Source organism: Somniosus microcephalus, unplaced genomic scaffold, assembly GCF_052327205.1.
Source record: "Somniosus microcephalus isolate GS21.2 unplaced genomic scaffold, FLI_Smic_1.0 unresolved_chr1, whole genome shotgun sequence".
Lineage (NCBI taxonomy): Eukaryota > Metazoa > Chordata > Chondrichthyes > Squaliformes > Somniosidae > Somniosus > Somniosus microcephalus.
The window spans coordinates 128,088,084-128,102,596 of NW_028225179.1; the positions used below are offsets into that span (position 1 = coordinate 128,088,084).

At 40.6% G+C, this 14,513-nt stretch overlaps 1 protein-coding gene across 1 annotated transcript; it reads left to right on the plus strand.

The window, feature by feature from the left end:
* The first annotated feature begins 1,032 nt into the window (after positions 1 to 1,032).
* Positions 1,033 to 14,012, plus strand: LOC147095839 (uncharacterized). The gene is made up of 5 exons (XM_085974841.1): positions 1,033 to 1,134; positions 2,339 to 2,507; positions 5,691 to 5,813; positions 8,162 to 8,226; positions 13,563 to 14,012. Exons 2-5 carry the CDS (start codon positions 2,387 to 2,389, stop codon positions 13,842 to 13,844), a joined length of 591 nt encoding a protein of 196 aa, XP_085830967.1. The 5' UTR covers positions 1,033 to 1,134; positions 2,339 to 2,386; the 3' UTR covers positions 13,845 to 14,012.
* The last annotated feature ends 501 nt before the right edge of the window (positions 14,013 to 14,513 follow it).

Below are 14,513 nucleotides of genomic sequence, written 5' to 3' on the forward strand. Positions count from 1 at the left end.
AAGCTCCAGTAATCATGGGACCATTTGGAGTGAAATTATTCCACAGGGGCTGGTTAAGAAATTCCTTTATCTGCTATTTTAAGAGAGGCATTAACCTGTTTAACATAAATGATTTAGTGCCTCATTCCTAAACAGTAGACAGACGAATATCATACCAATCTCTGGCCCTCTAATTTAGCATATAGTGATTACACCCCACTCGTTCCTATTCCTCCCGAGCCCATGAATTTTGGAGCCATGCTCGCTTACATCTGCCTGAACACACTCATCCACTGACACATGTAGACTCACACCCACTGAGAGGCATGCACACCCACTCACAGGAGCCGCACACTCACTCTCACATCGCTCACATACTCTCACTGATTTGACTGATCCACGCAGACACCACTTGACTGGCAACCCATCCACCACCTTAAACATTCACTCCCTCCAACACCAGCGTACCGTGGCTGCAGTGTGTACCATCTACAAGATGCACTGCAGCAACTCGCCAAGGCTTCTTCGACAGCACCTCCCAAACCTGCGACCTCTTCCACCTAGAAGGACAAGGGCAGCAGGCGCATGGGAACACCATCACCTCCAAGTTCCCCTCCAAGTCACACACCATCCTGACTTAGAAGTATATCGCCAATCCTTCATTGTCGCTGGGGCAAAATCCTGGAACTCCCTCCCTAACAGCACTGTGGGAGCACCTTCACCGCACAGACTGCAGCGGTTCAAGAAGGCGGCTCACCACCACCTTCTCAAGGGCAATTAGTGATGGGCAATAAATGCTGGCCTTGCCAGCGACGCCCACATCCCGATAATGAAATAAAAAAGAAACTGAGCATTTGCAAGGGAGGGGGAGTTTCCCACTCTCCCTGTGACTATTTCCAACTGGGATAAGGTGAAGGGACCTGCACAAAACGAGTCCCTGCTGTCAAAGTAACAAGTAGGGGAGGGGGAGAGGGCAGAGAAGTCACCGTTGCTGCGCTGAGCTGTGCTGAGCAATATGTTGACGTCACCGTTATTTATATATTTCGCAGGGTGCGGGGCAAACTCTCCCTCATGGTGATTCGAGGAGCGGCGAGCGCTGGTTGGAATCATCTTTGGATCCCAGCACCCTACCTTACGGTTACCAAATGATATTGAGTAAGTCCCATGGCGGATGGTGGAAAGTTGTGCATTTTTGGTCATGCTTCTTGACAAGTCGGTGCTGTACATCCTACACTCCGGCTATTGATGCGTGTGTCGGTTCTGTATTCGAAAAGAGGTCGCCAGGCGAATTTAATGCAGTTTCCAGTAATTCATGAATTAATTATGGTGGCGGGAGCTCAGAGATGGTGGTGCCAACTAACTTAAAATGCCCATCTTCAAAATATCTTCCATACCTGCACAATCTGTCATAGTATGTACAAAATACTGGGGGAGCTCGACTCAGGCGCTCCCGTCAATCTTCCCACCCCAGGATAACCAACCATTCAAAGCACGGAGGTAAAAAATGTGCGGCTGAACAGTGGTTCGCTTCAGGCCCTTCTCCTTATAGTCGAGACTGCACATTGCTGGTGACTGCATGTGCTACATTTTCCTGAGTCTGTTGTTGTTTTATTTAATTGCATCTTGTTTTCGGTGTTAAATTTGTTAACGTGCAAATTTTCCAGCGAGGAAAATATAGAATGTCCTTAAATAATTAAATGTGCGAGTATTCAATAAATACATTCTATATTTATAAACACTTGGAATTGTGTCATCAGTAGCAATGACATTTTTATTTATTGTTTTCAGTTAAAAATTATTTATGTATATATACAGTGACTTATTTCTGTGAATCGTTGCTTTAAAACTAGAGCAAGCTGAAGTGGTCCCGATCATTAGAAGGGACTGGGAGTCTGGCTCAGAATTCCTGCAGCTTAGAACATTTTAGCCGTCGCTTATTTAAATAGTTATTCGTCCACTGATGAAAAGTACGCCGAGAAAGGGAAAGGCAAAAATATTGGCCCAAAAATTCGGGTCGGAGGCTTTATTTTTCTACACGAGTAAAGAGAAACAAACACTTAAATATTGGACAAAATAACTAGATTTCGCAGAGTTAGATCCCTCTCATGTAGCAACGGACTGCAGGCTGGAAAGAAAAAAGACTGGAAAATTGGAAATTATTCCCTACTTTGATAAGCTTGTATTAAATTTAAACCTGGCGCTTGAATCGGGAATGTTGTGAAGTGTGAATGAACCGGGTCAGGGTCGGTTCGTTATCATTGCATTCGGTAGATGATGATATTACTCAGACTAACTGCATGTAATTGATTGGACTTGGAGTGTGGACACCTACCTCTGCGTTTTACACCATTTTAACCAGTCACTTTAGGAAAAGCTGCAATTAGCCTGACCAGCAGAAATTCAGAAAATGGGGGAAAGCATCAATCGCCGACTGCTCAATCAAACAACGCCAAACACCTCAACGGCGCAATCCCAGCCCACGCCGACTGCTGTCGGCGCAACAGACGCAGATATCTCCAGGTATACAGGTATGCGTTGAGATTAGCGACACCGATTCGCATGCCATGTCCATTCGCCCAGCACCGAACCCTCGCTTTATTGAACACAACAGAACAATGCTAACTTAAAAAAAAAAAATTGTGTCCAATTCTGGGCACCACACTTTGAAAGAAAGAAAGTCTTGCATTTATATAGCGCCTTTCACGATTACCAGGCGCTTTACAGCCAATGATGTACTTTTGAAGTGGAGTCACTGTTCTAATGTGGGAAAACGCAGCAGCCAAATACGCGCACGGCAAGCTCCCACAAACAGCAATGTGACAATGACCAGATAATCTGTTTTTGTTATGTTGGTTGAGGGATAAATATTGGCCAGGACACCGGGGAGAACTCCCCTGCTCTTCTTCAAAACAGTGCCATAGGATATTTTACTCGAGAGAGAGAGAGAGTGAATAAGGAGAAACTGTTTCCAAAGGCAGGGGTGGTGGGGGTTCATAACCAGGCACATGTTCGAGACCATTAGCAAACTAACGAGGATGGAATAAGAGAGGTTTTTTTATTCAACGAATTGTTGTGATCTGGAATGCACTGCCTGAAAGAGCGGTGGAAGCAGGTTCAGTAGTAACTTTCAAAAGAGAATTGGATATCTACTTGAAAAGGGGGAAGAAGCAGGGGCTATGGGGAAAGAGCGGGGGAGTGGGAGTAATCGGATAGCTCTTGCAGAGAGCCGGCACAGGCTCGATGGGCCGTATGGCCTCCTTCTGTGCTGTATGAATCCACGGAAAAAACATCCCTAATTTTTTTTCATACAGACGCCTAAAAAGGACAATCTTCGTGGATATCTTTTCCGAAAAATATTTTTGCTTGCTTATTTTTTGTCCCCAATGCTTTTGGGCATTCGACATTTCGCCTCCGATCTGGCGATAGTTTAACCGCGTATAGGCTGTAACCCGGTTACAGCAACTGTAAACATAGTGGTGTGATGGAAATTGAGTGAAGATTGTGGTTGGAAACTGCAACACAGAAGTGCCTATAAAAATCATGGGCGAATGGGCATTGTGTAACCCGGTTGTGTTCTATATTTGTGTCCCAGACCGATGCACAAATGTACATCACATGTAAATTTAGACTCAGCGAGGCCAGCAACTTATTAAAGGAAACAAGGCTTCATTTATTTGACTCCCTCGTCTTCCGTTGATAAGCATAGCGGCTGCCCGGCTCCCTGTGACCAGAGCAACTAACTCTTGCCCCAAAGCTCATCTCTCTCTGCACCTGTTAGGACCGGTACATGCTCCGATCAGAACTGACAAGGCCTTGCCTGTAAATGCCATCATGTGACACAGCAATCGCAAGATCAGACCCTGACTTCCGGCTGAAGACCAGGCGGTGTCAGCCTACAGTGTTTTATGCTACTATTTTGGCCATGGGAAATGGGTTTTGAGTGTGTATCAATGCAAGGGCGATGGATAACTAAGCAAACTGCCCTGTGCGTGAGAACATTGAGCGACGACACCCCTGCAACAGGCCCCTTCCCACGGTGCAGTATAGCTCCAACCTAAATGGGTTAAGGGATAGAACAGGATTAACAAACATAAATGCATTTCCGACTTGCATTTCAAAATCCGATCAATTTATATCCCATAGACATACATTGCACTATGTAAATTCCTATAGACACAGACTACTGCATATAGATAGCTATAGACATACGGTAGTGTATAAAATTGTATACTCGTGTATTACTGCCTGTGAATTCCTTTAGATACAAATCGCCAGTGTGAATATCTATAGAGGTACAATTCTGTTATGCGATGTGCTTTTCTGTTTAAGGATATCTATAAATATAAATTAATGTATATGAATTTCTATAGACATACATGACTGAATACGAATTTCTATCGACATACAAGACTGTATATCAATTTCTAATGCCGACTATCACTATACATTGATTTCTTAGACAATGGTATGTGAATTCTTGTAGACTATATAGACTCATTGAATAATACAACACAGAAGGAGGCCATTCGGCCCATCAAATCTGCACCGGCTCTTTCGAAGAGCAATCCAGTTAGTCCCACTCCCCCGCTCTTTCCCCATATCACTGCAGTTTTTTTCCTTCAAGTATTGATCCAATTCCATTTTGAAAGCTTCCACTGAATCTCTTTCCACCACCCTGCTATCAGGCAGTGCACTCCAAATCCTAACCACTCGTTGTGTAAACGTTTTTCCTCATGTCACCTCTGGTTCTTTAGCCAATCACCTTAAATCTGTTGCCCTCTGGTTATCGACCCTTCAGCCATTGGAAACAGTTTCTGTTTATTTTCTCTATCTAAACCCTTCATGATTTGGAACGCCTCTATCAAACCTCGTCTTAGCCTTCTCTGCTCTAAGGAGAACAACCCCAGCTTCTCCAGTCTATCCACATAACTGTAATCCCTCATCCCTGGAACCATTCTAGTAAATCTCTTCTGTAGCCTCTCCAAAGTCTTCACGTCCTTCCTAAGGTGTGGTGCCCAGAATTGGACGCAATACTCCAGCTGGGGCTGAACTAGTGTTTTATATCGGTTTAGTATAACTTCCTGTCTTTTGTACACTATACCTCTATTTATAAAGCCCAGGATCCCGTATATGTTTTGTTAACCTGTCCTGCCACCTTCAAAGATTTGTGCACAAGCACCCCCAGGACTCTCTGTTCTTGCACCCCCTTTAAAATTGTACCAGTTAGTGTGTATGGTCTCTCCTCATTCTTCCTACCAAAATGTATCACCTCACATTTCTCTGCGTTGAATTTCATCTGCCAGATGTCCGCCCATTTCACCAGCCTGTCTGTCTTCTTGAAGTCTATCACACTCTTCCTCACTGTGTGCAACACTTCCAAGTTTCGTGTCATCTGCAAAATTCGAAATTGTGCTCTGTACCCCCCAAGCCCAAGTCATTAAAGTATATCAAAAACAGCAGTGGTCCTAGCACTGAACCCTGGGGAACAGCACCGCATACCTCACTCCAGTCCGAAAAACAGCCATTCACCACAACTCGCTGTTTTCTAGCCCTTAGCCATTTTTCTATCCATGGGCTTCAGTTTTGCTAACAAGCCTATGATTTTTGTAGTTATGTTTTACTGTATATGAATTCCCAGTTTATTAGTCTAAAATAAGACCTAGTTTGGAGATTTTCAAGCGCTCTCTGTTTTAACTAACACTTTCTGATAGAAAATGACATGGGAGGAAAGGGACACTGGCTGATTGAAAATGAAATTCCGATCGGCGTCGCTCTGGGGGTTGTGATCGGCATCTTGCTCTCGCCCTGCTTCTTCTTGTTTAAACGGCGAATCGGTGAGTGACTTATTTTGTAATCTGCTGTTTACCCGTCCATTGAAAGGACAATGATTAGTTTGAAGAGCTGCTTCTATTCCAGGCGGCGGGCACTGTGTACAGGCAGTAGAATGTGTGTCCACTGACAACCTGGCCGAATGTGTGCCGAAGAGAAAGAAACACACCGGGACTTACCCGTTTTCGGGAAAACTGACATGCCCGATATCGGATGTAACACAAATTACAACCTGCTTTATTAAAATCTAATCCGTGTTTAATCTCAATCTAATTACTTTGTTACAATCTAATCGGTGTTTAATCTCAATCTAATCTGTGTTAATTTCAATCTAATTACTTTGTTAGAATCTAATCTGTGTTTAATCTCAATCTAATCTGCTTTATTAAAATCTAATCTATGTTTAATCTCAATCTAATCTGCTTTATTATAATCTAATCTGTGTTTAATTTCAATCTAATTACTTTGTTAGAATCTAATCGGTGTTTAATCTCAATCTAATCTGCTTTATTACAATCTAATCTGTGTTTAATTTCAATCAAATTACTTTGTTAGAATCTAATCGGTATTTAATCTCAATCTAATCTGCTTTATTACAATCTAATCTGTGTTTAATTTCAATCAAATTACTTTGTTAGAATCGAATCTGTGTTTAATCTCAAACTAATTACTTTGTTAGAATCTAATCTGTGTTTAATCTCAAACTAATTACTTTTAGAATCTAATCTGTGTTTAATTTTAATCTAATTACGTTGTTAGAATTTAATCTGTGTTTAATCTCAATCTAATCTGCTTTATTACAATCTAATCTGTGTTAATTTCAATCTAATTACTTTGTTACAATCTAATCTGTGTTTAATTGCAATCTAATCTGCTTTGTTACAATCTAATCTGTGTTTAATTGCAGTTTAATCTGCTTTATTACAATCTAATCTGTGTTTTATTTCAATCTAATTACTTCGTTAGAATCTAATCTGTGTTTAATCTCTATCTAATCTTCGTTGTTACAATCTAATCTGTGTTTAATTGCAATCTAATCTGCTTTATTACAATCTAATCTGTTTAATTGCAATCTAACCTGCTTTGTTACAATCTGATCTGTGTTTAATTGCAATCTAATTACTTTGTTACAATCTAATCTGTGTTTAATTGGAATCTAATCTGCTTTATTACAATCTAATCGGTGTTTAATTGCAATCTAATTACTTTGTTAGAATCTAATCTGTGTTTAATCTCAATCTAATCTGCTTTATTACAATCTAATTACTTTGTTAGAATCTAATCTGTGTTTAATCTCAATCTAATCTGCTTTATTACAATCTAATCTGTGTTTAATTGCAATCTAATCTGCTTTGTTAGAATCTAATCTGTGTTTAATTGCAATCTAATTACTTTGTTAGAATCTAATCTGTGTTTAATCTCAATCTAATCTGCTTTATTACAATCTAATCTGTGTTTAATTGCAATCTAATCTGCTTTGTTAGAATCTAATCTGTGTTTAATCTCAATCTAATCTGCTTTATTACAATCTAATCTGTGTTTAATTGCAATCTAATCTGTGTTTAATTGCAATCTAATTACTTTGTTACAATCTAATCTGTGTTTAATTGCAATCTAATCTGTGTTTAATTGCAATCTAGTCTGCTTTATTACAATCTAATCGTGTTTAATTGCAATCTAATTACTTTGTTACAATCTAATCTGTGTTTAATTGCAATCTAATCTGTGTTTAATTGCAATCTAGTCTGCTTTATTACAATCTAATCGTGTTTAATTGCAATCTAATTACTTTGTTACAACCTAATCTGTGTTTCATTGCAATCTAATCTGTGTTTAATTGCAATCTAGTCTGTGTTTAATTGCAATCTAGTCTGCTTTATTACAATCTAATCGTGTTTAATTTCAATCTAATTACTTTGTTAGAATCTAATCTGTGTTTAATCTCAATCTAATCTGCTTTATTACAATCTAATCTGTGTTTAATCTCAATCGAATTACTTTGTTAGAATCTAATCTGTGTTTAATTGCAATCTAATCTGTGTTTAATTGCAATCTAATCTGCTTTGTTACAACCTTCTCTATCATTTACTATCTCGGGTCTATTTTCTGAACCGTTTTAGTACAATCTAATCTGCTTTGTTACAATCTAGTCTCTATTTTATAATTTACACATTACAAGGATTAGTTCCGAAATTCTGTTTATAATCAATACTGCGAACTCTATCCCGAAATGTACAGCGGCCTTTAGCATTTCTAATAACAAAAAATAATATTTAGAGAGTATTTGAGAATTATTTGGTAAACGCCGATGTGGATTTTACCATTCATTGTCATTCTACCTTTACATTTTCAGATGCTTGTGCCGATTCGATCTGCGTTGAACAGTCTCCCGGGTTAAACCAAGAACAAACTAGCGAGGTACATTTTAATTCTTGTTTCCCTATAAAGTTTATTCGGTTTAGTGACTGTTCATGTCGGCGGCTAGTTCTGAGGTGGGACTAATCGCTACAAGCAGCCGGTTAGAAATATTTTCTTCTCTGTAAAGACAGGGGCTGTCAGTAACAGATGGGCAGGAGTTTAGAAATGGAAACTTGGGACGAGAGAAGTTCTTGAGAGAATTAAGTGGAGACAAGCTTGCGAAGGGGAGAAATTAAATGGGTATTAAGTCTAATTAAATGGGATGTGGGAAAGGATGGAGAGTGCACACGAAATCAACAGGAATCGATGGATGAGAGTGGTACAGAATAAGTTTAAAATAATTCTAATTAATATTATACGGTCGGATACCTCATTGTGTTAAAAGGAGTGAGAGAACAGAATAATATTTTAAATACTACCCAGATGGTCCAGTAAGTGATGAGTGGAATAGAAATATCATTGAGAACGAGGAACTGACGGACGTGTTACATTTTGTTCCTGGTCGTCAGAGTAGACTCGCACAGTCTGAGAACTCTCGAACACGTTCAAGAGATCATGGAATGTGTGTGCCTTATGAGCAAACTAGGTTCCTAGAGAGCAAATAATAAAAATGACACATAGACTTAGGTAGCAGTGGGGAAATAAAAAACCAGAGCGTGTCAGGAAGGGGCAGAAGGTATGGAGTAAAAGGTAAAGTAATAAAAAGGGCAAAAGCAGGAACTAAGTGTCACAAAACATCTTTGAAAGTTCTCTATCTGAATGCACGTAGCATTCATAACAAAATAGATGAGTTAATGGCACAAATAATTACATATGGGTATGATCTTGTGGCCATTACAGAAACATGGCTGCAGGGTGACAATGCCTGGGAATTAAACATACCAGGTTATTTAACGATCAGGAAGGACAGGCAGGAAGGAAGGGGAGGTGGGGTGGCTATGTTAATAAAGGAAGGAATCACTGTAATACAGAGAAATTATATTGGGTCAAAGGATCAGGATAATGAAACAGTTTGGGTGGAGGTGAGGAATAATAAGGGGAAAAAAACACTAGTGGGCGTAGTCTATAGGCCGCCGAACAGTTGCAACTCTGTTGGACGGAGTATCAATCAGGAAATAGTTGAGGCTTGTAATAAGGGAACATCTATAATTATGGGGGATTTTAACTATCATATTAATTGGACAAATCAAATTGGGCAGGGCAGCCTTGAGGATGAGTTCATTGAGTGTATTAGGGATGGGTTTCTTGAGCAGTATGTAACTGAACCGACCAGTGGGCAAGCAACCTTAGATCTGGTCCTGTGTAATGAGACAGGATTAATTAAAAATGTCCCAGTAAAGGATCCCCTTGGAATGAGTGGCCATAACATGGTTGAATTCCATATTTAATTAGAGGATGAGACGGTTGGATCTCAAACAAGCGTGCTAAGCTTGAATAAAGGAGACTATGAAGGTATGAGAGCGGAATTGAGTAGAGTGGATTGGGAAAATAGATTAAAGGGTAAGACAATACATGATCAGTGGTGTACATTTAAGGAGTTATTTTACAACTTCCAAAAAATATATATTCCACTGAGAAGAAAAGGGTGTAAAAGAAAAGACAGCCACCCGCGGCTAAGTAAAGAAATTAAGGATAGTATTCGACTAAAAACAAGGGCATATAAGGTAGCCAAATCTAGTGGGAGGATAGAGGATTGGGAAAACTTTAAAAGACAGCAAAAAATAACAAAAAGATTGATTAAGAAAGGGAAGATAGATTATGAAAGTAAATTAGCAAAATATATAAGAACAGATAGTAAGAGTTTTTATAGTTATATAAAAAGAAAAAGGGTGGCTAAAGTAAATGTTGGTCCCTTAGAGGATGAGACCAGGAAATTAATGGTGGGAAATATGGAGATGGCAAAAACACTGAAGGAATATTTTGTATCAGTCTTTACAGTAGAGGACACTAAGAATATCCCAACACTGGACAAACAGGGGGCTATAGGGGGGGAGGAGCTAAACACGATCAAAATCACTAAGGAAGTGGTACTCGGTAAAATAATGGGACTCAAGGCGGATAAATCACCTGGACCTGATGGCTTACATCCTAGGGTCTTGAGGGAAGTGGCGGTAGGGATTGTGGATGCATTGGTAATAATTTTCCAAAACTCCCTGGACTCAGCAAAGGTCCCAGCAGACTGGAAAACTGGTAATGTAACACCCTTATTTAAAAAAGGGCAGTAGACAGAAGGCTGGAAACTATAGACCTAGCCTAACATCTGTGGTAGGTAAAATTTTGGAGTCCATTATTAAGGAGACAGTAACAGGACATTTGGATAATCATAATTTAATAGGACAAAGTCAGCATGGTTTTATGAAGGGGAAGTCATGTTTGACAAATTTGCTGGAGTTCTTTGAGGAAGTAACATATAGGGTGGATAAAGGGGAACCAGTGGACGTAGTGTATTTAGACTTCCAAAAGGCATTTGACAAGGTGCCACACAAAAGATTATTGCTTAAGATAAAAAATCACGGGATTGGGGATAATATTCTGGCATGGATAGAGGATTGGCTATCTAACAGAAGGCAGAGAGTTGGGATAAATGGTTCTTTCTCAGACTGGCAATCAGTAACTAGTGGTGTTCCGCAGGGGTCAGTGCTGGGTCCCCAACTCTTTACAATCTATATTAACGATTTGGAGGAGGGGACCGAGTGTAACATATCAAAGTTTGCAGATGATACTAAGATGGGAGGGAAAGTAGTGAGTGAGGAGGACATAAAAAACCTGCATGGGGACATAGACAGGCTAAGTAAGTGGGCAGAGATTTGGCAGATGGAATACAATACTGGAAAGTGTGAGGTTATGCACTTTGGCAGGAAAAATCGGAGCGCAAGTTATTATCTTAATGGCAAGAAACTGGAAAGTACTGAAGTACAAAGGGATCTGGGGGTCCTGGTGCATGAAACTCAAAAGGTTAGTATGCAGGTGCAGCAAGTGATTAAGAAGGCCAATGGAATGTTGGCTTTCATTGCTAGGGGGATAGAATATAAAAATAGGGAGGTATTGCTTCAGTTGTACAAGGTATTGGTGAGACCACACCTGGAATATTGCATACAGTTTTGGTGTCCATACTTAAGAAAAGACATACTTGCTCTCGAGTCAGTACAAAGAAGGTTCACTCGGTTAATCCCGGGGATGAGGGGATGGACATATGAGGAGAGGTTGAGTAGATTGGGACTCTACTAATTGGAGTTCAGAAGAATGAGAGGCGATCTTATTGAAACATATAAGATTGTGAAGGGGTTGGATCGGGTGGATGCGGGGAGGATGTTCCCGATGATGGGTGAAACTAGAACTAGGGGGCATAGTCTTAGAATAAGGGGCTGCTCTTTCAAAACTGAGATGAGGAAGAACTACTTCACTCAGAGGGTGGTAGGTCCATGGAATATGCTGCCCCAAAAAGCTGTAGAAGCTACATCATTACATAAATTTAAAACAGAAATAGACAGTTTCCTAGAAGTAAAGGGAATTAAGGGGAGCAGGCAGGAATTTGGACATGAGTCTAGGTTCGGATCAGACATGGCCCTGTGGGCAGCGGAGCGGGCCCAGGGGCCGTGTAGCCTGATCCTGCTCCTATTTCGTGTGTCTAATTCTGTTAGATTCAGGAGATGGTTCTGTGATAGTAGATTGGCGGTTAGGATCAGATCAGTCATGATCTTATTGAATGGCGGAGCAGGCTCGAGGGGCCGATTGGCCTACTCCTGCTCCTATTTCTTATGTTCTTATGTTCTTAAAACGTGATATTAATGCTCAGGATAGCAATAGCACTGTGTGATATTAATACTCAGGCTTGAAGTGACACTGTGTGATATTAATACTCAGGGTTGAAGTGACACTGTGTGATATTAATATTCAGGGTTGCAGTGGCATTGTGTGATATTAATACTCAGGGTTGAAATGACACTGTGTGATATTAATACTCAGGGTTGCAGTGGCACTGTGTGATATTAAAACTCAGGTTAGATATGGCACTGTGTGATATTAATACTCAGGGTTGCAGTGGCACTGTGTGATATTAATACTCAGGATTGAAATGGCACTGTGTGATATTGATACTCGGTTGCTGTGGCACTGGGTGATATTAATACTCAGGATTGAAATGGCACTGTGATATTACACTCTGTGATATTAATACTCAGGGTTGCAGTGGCACTGTGTGATATTAATACTTAGGATTGAACTGGCACTGTGTTATATTAATACTCGGTTGAAATGGCACTGTGTGATATTAATACTCAGGGTTGCAGTGGCACTGTGTGATATTAATACTCAGGGTTGAAATGGCACTGTGTGATATTAATACTGAGGGTTGCAGTGACACTGTGTGATATTAATACTCAGGGTTGAAATGGCACTTTGTGAAATATAATGTTGCAGTGGCACTGTGTGATATTAATACTCAGGATAGAAATGGCACTGTGTGATATTGATACTCTGGGTTGCTGTGGCACTGGGTGATATTAATACTCAGGATTGAAATGGCACTGTGTGATATTAATACTCAGGGTTGCAGTGGCACTGTGTTATATTGATACTCGGTTGAAATGGCAATGTGTGATATTAATACTCAGGGTTGCAGTGGCACTGTGTGATATTAATACTCAGCATTGAAAGGGCACTGTGTTATATTAATACTCGGTTGAAATGGCACTGTATGATATTAATACTCATGGTTGAAATGGCACGGTGTGATATTAATACTCGGTTGCAGTAGCACTGTGTGATATTAATACTCAGGGTTGAAATGGCACTGTGTGATATTAATACTCAGGGTTGAAATGGCACTTTGTGAAATATAATGCTCAGGGTTGCAGTGGGATTATTTGATTCTTATCGAACACATATTTGAACGAAATTGCTTTAACAGCTATTTTAACCACGCGTTAACCATTTAAAAGAAACACGGTAATTCACTTACTGTAAAATAGAAGACACAGGAGTTGATGACACGAGGTAGACACGCTTCATCACCCTCACTATTCTACCATGGTTTAGGTGATGGTAAAGCAACCAACCGCCCAATGCAGCTGGTCAGAGAGGTAGATCTATATTAATTTGCTGGGGCTTGATGACCTTTGGGACCAGGCAGTAGTTTCACAGAGATCCATGTTCTTGGTATTGCCTGCAGTTTGTTGTCATCTTCACATGATCGGGCCAGCTTTGCAAATAACCTGCTTTGTGTGGAAAATCCTCAATTGAAGTAACACAATTGGAACCACTGTCGTAAGGACTGTATTAACTGAGGCAGCCTTACTGCAGATGTTCTTCATGGTCTCATATTTTCTTTCTGATAGAAAGATGATGCTTCCTCACACAGTGAAGAGATTGCATATGCAGCTCTGTGCTTGGCGGCATTGCCAGCGCAGATGCACGGAGATTGCTCGGGAGATGCAATACTGATACACTCAGAAGATCTAATGCAGACACGGGGAGGTTTCTCAGGAGATCGAATACAGACACATGGAGAATTCTCAGGAGATCTAGTACAGACATGTGGAGATTTTTCAGGAGAGGCACTGACTGAATATGCTCCTGTCAAGATGATGAACAAATCTCCTTCGAGCAGAGAACGCTAAGAGGAGGTTTGAATGAATGGCAGATTTTGTATAATGGTGAGCAACTGAGAGACAACGATAAACCACCGAGTTCGCAGTAATTGTCTAATTGTGTGATATTAATACTCAGGGTTGAAATGACACTGTGATATTTATCCTACATTAAAAAGTCACGTTAAATAAAAGCTGAACTGGTACTCTTGCCTCGGATATAGTTTTTTCTCATTTGGTGACTGTGCTTAATGACCTTGAGGCTGGGTCAAACAGATGCTTCATTGCTGGGTCCCGATTGAGGATTGAAATGGCAAGTGGGAAGGTGTAGTGAGTGCCCACCACTGCCTACCCTCCCACCCCCGATGGATTTGCTTTGTAAATTGTGGCCCTGCTCTTTTCCAGTGAGTTTGATATAGGACCATGGAACATAAGATCTGGCCCTCAAGCCTGTTCCGCCATCCTTTTTTTTATTCATTCATGGGATGTGGGCATGACTGGCAAGGCCAGCATTTATTGCCCATCCCTAATTGCCCTCGAGAGGGTGGTGATGAGCCGCCTTCTTGAACCGCTGCAGTCCGTGTGCTGAAGGGATCCCCACATTGCTGTTAGGGAGGGAGTTCCAGGATTTTGACCCAGTGACGTTGAAGGAATGGTGATATATTTCCAAGTCAGGATGGTGTGTGACTTAGAGGGGAA